The following is an 8,880-nucleotide window of genomic DNA, read 5'->3' as shown; positions in this document are numbered from 1 at the left end:
TCAATCTGAAAAATCTCTATCCCATCCACACACAACTCCTTTCCCCTGCCGAGTGAGTCACGCCTACCCCGAAAGGGAAATGGCTTAATGGTGTAATAATAATAATAATAATAATAATAATATAATAATTGGAATTCTGGATTTTTAAGGCTAAAAGGAAAATGATTTAAAATGTTTTTCGAGCCTCTAGAATTTTAATAAAGAAGTTCTTTGATTAGGTTAAAGTTTAATTTATAAATCCACTATCCTTAGAATTACAATTACATAAATTACACGAATTAAAAAGATTTTTTAAGGCACTTAAATTGTTGTAAATTAAGTTTCTAATGTTTTAAATTAGATTTTTTGGGTAATGGCTCTAATTTTTCATTGGAATCATCCAAATGTAGGGAATTTATCCTGAAATGTTTAGAATATTTGATTTAAATTCTTCAGGTGCTTTAAACATTGAAAAATATTCAACTTGATTTAAATCTTTTCGTATTTATTTACTATTTTTTAAATAAAATTACAAATATCAATTTGTCCTAGCTGTAAAGTTTATGAATTAATTCTTTGAATTACTTTACATATTTTCTATTAGTTTCACTTCACTACAAATTAATTTTGTATGGTTTTGTTTATAAACAATACTAATTTCAATCAAGAAGTTGTTATCAAATTAAGAATCAATTAAATCTGATAAAATTTGAATCATTCAATAGATATAGATGTTATAATCCTGATAGATGGCAACAAAGAATTTGTTTAGAAAACATATCTAAATAGTTATACAACTACTTACTTGCTTACTACGTGCAAAAACAAAACACATGATCGATCATTATCAAAATCCCTCCTATGTCTACTTCATTGATGAAAGATTGACACTTCACCTCGTCATGAATAAATTACGAATTCTTATTTTCCTTATCACTGTGTAATAATTTATGAGACATTCAATCTTTAAATTTTGCACTTTTATTATCGAAACTAAAAATATTGTAAGATAATATTTTTCAAGAAGTAGACCCTGATTGTTCTATTTGTTTTATTACGTTTTACAATTTATTTATAACATCTACACAATTTCTATTCTATAAATAAAATAATTGCCTTTGGATTTCTCTGTACCGGCGAGAAATTTTAATTCATAGAGTGAAGATTTTAATTTTTTTCAAATTCACTATCGGTAAAACTGCTTATAAGACTTTTTGCAAGTTTTATTTAAGATTAGGGTCCACCATATGAAATCTAGGAATTTCCAAAAAATCAATCAACGCTTTTATTTTTACTGTTCACACTTTTAAAAATTGAAGTGCATATTCCAGCAACAAAAATGTTGGGAATTGCATCATTTTGAATTATAAACTTTCTTTAAAATTGAAGGGTTTCCAATTGTAAATCGTCAAAATGATGTCTTCCTTATTTATACCTTTTGTAGAAAATTAACTATTTGTTGAAAATTCATATTTTTGTATTGAAAATTAATATTTTTTGGTTGGGGATGCAACTATTTTGCTGAGAATTTGTCTTTTGGTTAAATTCAACTGTTTTTTAATTAAAATTAATGTATTTTTTGTAGAAATATTTACTATTAAATTATTCTTTGGAAATTCATTTTTTTGTTGTTTGAAAATCGAACTGTTAAAAAATCATCTTTTTTTTAACAGTCATAATTTTAAAAAATTATTTTTTCACCTGAAAATTTAAAGACATCAGTTGAAGATTCATCTATCTAGTTAAAAAATTCATCTGCTTAGTTAAAATATGAACTATTTTGTTGAAAATGGATCTTGTTGATTGGTAATTCTGCTACTTGGGTAAAATGGAAATATGATGTTAAAAATTTATTTTTTGGTGAAAGTTCATCTCTTTGGTTACAAATTTAACAATTTTATTCTTTTTTTGTTCGAAATTTTTTCAAGCTGAAAATGTAACTGCTTCATTTTGTTAATTGATCTGTTCTGGTTGAAAATTCATCTGCTTTTGGTAGAAAAACAATTTTTTTAATTCGAACTTTCCTCCTTTTTTTAATTAAAAATCCAAATGATTGCAAATGATTTTTTCTTATTTCATATTTTTAGATGAAAAATTTAACTGTTCTACGAAAAATCAATTTTTTGCATCAAAGCTTTAGATTTTTGGCCTTTGGTCTTGCGAATTTATAAGGGTAGCTAAAAAATAAGAGTTCTTACTTTTTTGAATGTGTGCATTTCGTCAGCGCAAGACCAAAGGCCAAAAATTCTGCAGCTTCGAATTATTCTATGAGGTGTAAAATATAACTGCATTAATTTTTGCCTCAAAGTTGAACAATTTGGATGCATTATTTTTCTTGATTTAAAAATCGTTATTTCATGAAAACTTGTATTTTTCGTTAAAATGTTGACTACTTTGATTAAAATTTAATTATAATTTTGTTAAAAATCAACTCTTTAGTTGAAAGTTTAACTATTTTGTTAAAAATTCGATTTTCTTATTGAATTATCAAGTATTACATTTTTTGTTGAGAATTCATGTTTTTCTCATAAATCTTACTTTTCGGATTAAAAACGCAACTGCTTCTAAAGAATTCATCTTTTCGTCTTAAAAAGTTAAATTTTTGGTTGAAAATTAAACTATTTTGTTTAAAATTTAATTAGTTTTTTGATAATTCATCTGTTTATTTCAGGATTCAACTATTTGGTTGAAAATTCATCTTTTTGGTTAAGAATTCTATTTTCTTATATTTCACGTTTTTTTGGTTGAATTAAACTCGATGAAAATTCGGTTTTTTTTTGTAGAAATTTGATTTTTCAATTCAAAATTTGGTGTCTCTGTTTTTGACTCAAAAAAAATTTTTTAGTAGAAAATTCTTCTGTTCGAAAGCTAATTAATTAATTTTATTGGTAGAAAATTCATGTATTTTGTCGAAAATTCTTATTTTTTGATAGAAAATTCACCTTTTTTTGTTAAAATTTGATCTTTTTAACTGAGGATTCAACTATTTGGTTAAAAAAGTGTCTTTTTGACGAAATTAAACTGGTTGAAAATTCGTTTTTTATTGAAAATTAGCTTTTTAACTAAAAATTCGGCAATTCCATTTTTGGTTAAAAAATATATTTTAGCTTGGAAACTCATCTATTTTCCGGATGATTGATTTATTTTGTTAAAAATTCGTGTTTTCATCCAGAAGTTTCACTATTTCATTTTTGGTTTTCAATGTAGGCTTTATGAGTTGAAAATTTAAGTATTTAGTAGAAAATTCATGTAATTTGTTGAAAATTAATCCTTTTGTTTGAAGATGTAATTATTTGTTTGAAAATTAATCTTAATTCACTCAAAAATTCAAATACTTAGTTGAAACTTGATTCACTTTGGTATAAATTCTTATTTTTTTTTGTTAAAAATTAATTTTATAGGCTAAAAATTTGTCGATTCCAATTCAGGTTTCAATAAAGTCTTTTTTAGTTAAACATTTTAAGTATTTCGTTTAATATTCATCTTTGTTGTTTGAAAATTCATCAATTTGGTTGAAGATTTAATCATCTTGTTAAAAAAAAAATTGTTAAAAAATTCTTCTTTCGGTAGAAATGTCATCTTTATTGGTTGAAAAACTTATTTTTTTGTTGAAAATTCAAGTTTCATCTACAAAAAATTGCCTTTTTGTCTTGAAAATGTAACTGCTTTTTTCAATTTTAATCTTTTTTGTTGAAAAATTTTACCATTTTTTTTTAAGTTTATCTTCGTAGTTTAAAAATGCAACTTTTCTGATAAAGTCATAATTTTTGGTCGAAAATTAAACTGTTTGATTAAAAATTAGTCCTTTTAGATTAACAATTATTCATCTTTTATGGCCGTAAATCATATTTCTTGGTTGAAAATTGATTATTACTGGTTAAAAATAAACTTTTTGGTTGAAAATTCAACTGTTTTCAATTCGGCGTTTTGGTTTGAGATACCATCTCGTTTGGTAGAAAATCTTTTTTGTTTGAAAATCCAACTATTTTGTTGAAGCAATATATTTCAAATTGAAGTCTTAGGAATTTAAAGTTCTTCATATTGCATTAAATCTGACATTTAAATTTATTTCATTTGAAAGAATTGACCCCCCTATTATTTCCCTATTCTCTCGAAAAATAACCCTATTTCCTCTATTTGTTGAGACTTTTGGGCTACGTTACTTTTCGGTGGGGAGGAGGTACAATACAAAATATTCGTAAACATGGGGGGGGGGAGCTATGAATAGCCCAAAATTGTTATCATAGTTTATGGACGGCCCCTTGAGGCCAAGAATAAAAACGAAAGTGTGAATCCATCAGAGAATCGTAATAGTAATACTAATGTGCATTAAATGATACCTTCGCTTTCGATATGCATAGTTGTGACACGAGTCAAGAAAATGTCGGTGGTGTAGAAAAGATTTTTTGTTTCCTATCACCATGCAATATGCGTTTAATGTGCAATGAATGTTTGTGCGTAGTCATCGTGTCAAGTAGCTTGCCTTGGACGATTAAAGGTGTTTTGTGTAATTTCGTGACACAGATTGATCAACTCTTAATAGAATGTAAGACCCTTCTGACTTCAGATGACATCTATTTTAAAATTCATATTTATTCACAACAAGTTTCCATGAAAGAAAATAATCAGTGATTCGTGTGAGAGAAAAAAGGAATAGAAAAAGTGAGAAATGTCGATCAGAAAGGTCTATTTTTTTAAAACTACTTCATCGTCATTTCAATAAATCATTTCAGTTTTAGCGTCAATTTGAAATTCATTTTCACAAATTTATTAAATTATATTTTTCTTTTAGAAAACTTGTTCTCCTCATTTTTTAAGTTTAAGAATGGTTTGTATGAGAGTATGTTTAATTTAAAATATATTTTTCAAATTCACTATCAACTTAATTACAAAAACATCATTATTTTAAGATAAATATTTTTAATCAGTGTGACTGCAGATCAGGAAAGGCCTGGAAATCAGGATCAGGCGCGGGAATTTTTTTGGCCAGGAAAAGTCAACGTTTTAAAAAAAATACAAAAGTCAGGGAATGTCTGTCACTTTTTTCCCAAATCATTCTTGAAAGGTAAATAAAAAAATATTATTGGATTCAGGTCTATACCAATTTGTGAATTTTTTGGGGTATTCTTAAAAATTTCAAGGAATTTTCAAAAGCTTTAAGAAGCTACAAGGAAATAAAAAATTTTTCAAAGGATTTTAAATATTTCAGCATATTTTGAAATATCACAACTGATTCCAAAGAACTTTTAAGAGGTTAACAAATTTTCAAGATATTTCCAAGTGTCTGAATAATTTTAAGGCATTTTTTAAAATTTTCACGTGGTTTCGAAAAATGTCTTGGAATATCGAAAGGTATGGAACAATTTTAAAGGAACTATAAAGTTTTATGATATTTTAGAAAATTTTAAGGTTTCCAAAGGTTTCTATAATTTTTTGATATTTTAAAATCTCTCAAGCTATTTTCATGCATTTTTTTAAATTTCAGGAAATATCACCAAATTTTATACGATTTTATAAAATTTTGACGGATTTCGAAAGAAATTTTTCACAAGAATTAATTTAAATTAAATTTTAATTCATTAATTTTTTAGGATTTCAAAGATTTTCACACATTTCAAAGTATTACCAAATATTTGAAAGAATTAACGTTTTCCAATCATTTTAAGTAATCCCAATGTATTTTAAAGATTCTAGAGCCTGCATGAAAAAATGCATGGACATAAAAGAAGCTACAGAAGTATGCCAGGACATAAAAGTATGGCGGAAAATAGTTAATAAAAAGAGTGTCAGTAGAGTGAACGACGCCTGAAACTAAGACCTTGGCTATTAATGGACCCAAGTGGGGAACCTTACATAACGGCTTCGTGAGGTTCTTCGCTTGGGGTGATTGCTAGAGAGATTGATCAGCAACCTGGGTCGGAGCAGTGTTGCGGAACGAACGTGTTATTTACTTAAATAGCACGAGAATTCTGGATCAATCTGAAAAATCTCTATCCCATCCACACACTACTCCTTTCCCCTGCCGAGTGAGTCACGCCTACCCCGAAAGGGAAATGGCTTAATGGTGTAATAATAATAGAGTATTTTAAAAATTCAAGGGATTTTTTAAGTTTTGAAAAGTTTTAAGAAATTCCCAAAGATTTCAAAGGATTAAAATTTTAAAAAAATTTTAAGAACTTTTCAAGAGCCTTACAAAATTTCAAAAGGTTCTGAAAGATTTTCCGGAATTTTAAAGGATTTGAAACATTTTAGAGGTTTTTGAAAGATTCTAAGGGATTTTATAAGATTTCTGTAGATTTGATTGATTTTAAATGATTTTAAAAACCCTCTCGATATTTTAATTAAATTCCTTAGAATTTTAAAAAACATCATCAGGTTTCATCGAACTTCACGGGTTTTAAAAATATTTAATTGGATTTCAAAGAATTTATCACAAAGAAAGGAGGGATTTAGTCGTATTTCAAACAGTTGAAGAGGTTTTGAAATATTGTTTGCATATTAATTTAAATTCATTTGGAATGCATCCTGAATTCTTCTTGATTTAGCCTACATTCTTTATATTCTTTCGAATTATTTGGAATTCTTTGGAATTCTTTGGAATTCTTTTGAAGTCTTCTGAAGTCACCGAATTTTTGTATTTTAAACATTTATTCAATTAGATTGTTTTTTAATTCTCCTTCAATTTTTATGAATTTTAGAGAATTTTTCTCATTTCTTGCATATGCCTCTAAATCCCCTCTAATTTGACTGAAATGACTAGATTTTCTTTAATTTTTTTCCAATTAATTTGAATTCTTTTGAATTTATACTTCAGTTGTTTTGAAGTCTTATAAATCGAATTCTTTTGAATACCTTTTTAATTTGCGAGAACATGAGTCACGTTAATAATGTACAATAGTCACTAATAATCGCTTTTTGGTTTAGAAATGATTCACATTTGGTCATTTTTTCGGTGAAAAATGGGCCATCTTTTCACTTTTTTCAAGGAAATTAGGGCTTGGAAACTTTAAATTAGGCTGTAGAATAATAAATAAAAATGTAAAAAGTTAAATTTAAAATTGTTTTATTCCATTTATACAAGATTCTATATAAAAAATTCAACGAGACTAGAATTTTGTTCTTCAAATATTAATCATTAGGTAAAATGAAGAATAATAACCACCAAAATATCAGCGAATTTCTAAAATTAAGTTTTTCGGCCACCTTATAAATGTTTTTAAATTTGAAACTAGATTTAAAGCTCGATCCGAATTCCTCCTTTTATTTCACGCTGAGCTTTAAACTTTTTTTTTATTTCTCTTTTTTCTTAATTTCTTGGGTAAAGTTTATGGAATTAAATAATCGTACACGTATAAATAGTAAAAAAAAAATTTTTCGTGGAAATATAATATTTCAAAAATGACGAAGTATGTCCTATTGTTAATTTTTACTTAAAGTTGCCGAGAAGAACGTTTTAATTTTTTAAATTTTGATGTCCTATTTTTAATAAATCAGGGAAATACCTAAATATTTTTAAGTTTCAAACTAAATTTTTTGTTGTATTTTCTAAGGATCCTGAAACACGACCCATTTTTACGCAAGATTCGTAAAACTTCGTTTTCCTTTGAACCGTAGAAAATGGGGAAAAAAATAATTTCAATATTTTAGATACTTAAAAACACTTTTGGTACAAATTAATAAAATTGCATTTTTCTTCATTCTCTCAAATATTATATTTTCACGAAAAAAAAACTTTCTTATTTTTTCCGTATAAGGAAAACTAAGGAACTATCCTTCACAATTTTGAAACAAATTTTTTCCATGCACAAAAAATTCAAAATTTGAAAATTATCAATGGACTTGCCCAAAAGTTAGGAATATTAACATTTTTTCAAATTTGTTCGTAATGCTACGAAGAAAAAGTTTAGTGGTATTACCAATTAATCAAATTTCAAAAATTAATTATACTCTAAATGTTTTTTTTAGGAAACCGTTTCTTGCTTAGGTCGTCTAGAACGAAAGATGTTGGGGCCAATATTTGAATCCCATGGTCGCTTTTTTGCGAGCCATCCTCTCGAGGTGATCGTCGCAACATTCACCCTAACAGCGTGCATTCTCAATATTGAAACCGGAAATAGTCAAACGAAAGAGGAAAGCGTCCCTGCGACGCATTGCTGGAATGATCGCTGTCCCACAGAGGTGAGAATAAAATTTCAATAAAATCAATTTAATTTCAAATTCATAGAGCGAATACAATTAATATTTTATTAAGTGTGGCATTTTCAGTTTTAAATGTTTAAAATATGTTCTGAAATCCTACAATTTAAATGTAAACCACATAACCATTTACATTCTACATTGTAAATTCTATAATCTACATTATTAGAAATTTTGAATTAAACATTATTTTTAAATTTCAGAGATCACAGTCCGCCCCCTTTTTTATCTAATCCTCCTTTTTACCCTTTACTTTACCTTTACATTTAAAATCGATTTTTAAAATGAAAATAGTTGAATACATTTTTTTAAACAAAATTATTGTAGGTAGTAATATTACATTTAATTTTTTTAAATAGTTGTTCAACTTTGACCCAAGTAGTTAAATTTTCAACAAAAAATATGAATTCTCAACACAAAATGTAATAGTCGATATTTAATCCAAAAAAGATTTTAATTTTAAATAAAAAATAATAGTCGGATACTTCCAAAAAATACGACTTTTCAACCAAACAGTTGAATTTTAAATCCAAAATAATTCCTTTTTAAAAAATCAAAATTTTTGTATTTTCAACAAACTAATTACATTTTTTATTCAAAATTATAAATTGTCAACTAAACAGTTGCATTTTCAACGAGAAAAAATGAAATTTCACACTGTGGTAAAAAAATACAAAGTTGTCAAAAAACATTGTAGTTAAAGAA

The 8,880-nt window shown here is 26.5% G+C and overlaps 1 protein-coding gene across 4 annotated transcripts in view; it reads left to right on the top strand.

The window, feature by feature from the left end:
- The window catches only part of LOC117174267 (3-hydroxy-3-methylglutaryl-coenzyme A reductase), a 116,929-nt gene that overhangs the window by 58,202 nt on the left and 49,847 nt on the right, over positions 1-8,880 (top strand). For 3 of the 4 annotated variants that reach the window (XM_033363182.1, XM_033363185.1, XM_033363183.1), the window contains one exon: positions 7,945-8,157. In XM_033363182.1, the coding sequence (XP_033219073.1) occupies positions 7,981-8,157 (177 nt within the window). In that variant the 5' untranslated portion in view covers positions 7,945-7,980. Of the gene's footprint in view, positions 1-4,907; positions 5,045-7,944; positions 8,158-8,880 lie in introns of all 4 variants that reach the window. The other variant, XM_033363184.1, reaches the window with a different exon arrangement.

Source organism: Belonocnema kinseyi, chromosome 6 (assembly GCF_010883055.1).
Source record: "Belonocnema kinseyi isolate 2016_QV_RU_SX_M_011 chromosome 6, B_treatae_v1, whole genome shotgun sequence".
In the NCBI taxonomy this organism is placed as follows: domain Eukaryota; kingdom Metazoa; phylum Arthropoda; class Insecta; order Hymenoptera; family Cynipidae; genus Belonocnema; species Belonocnema kinseyi.
This window is presented reverse-complemented; position numbering and strand designations above follow the sequence as displayed.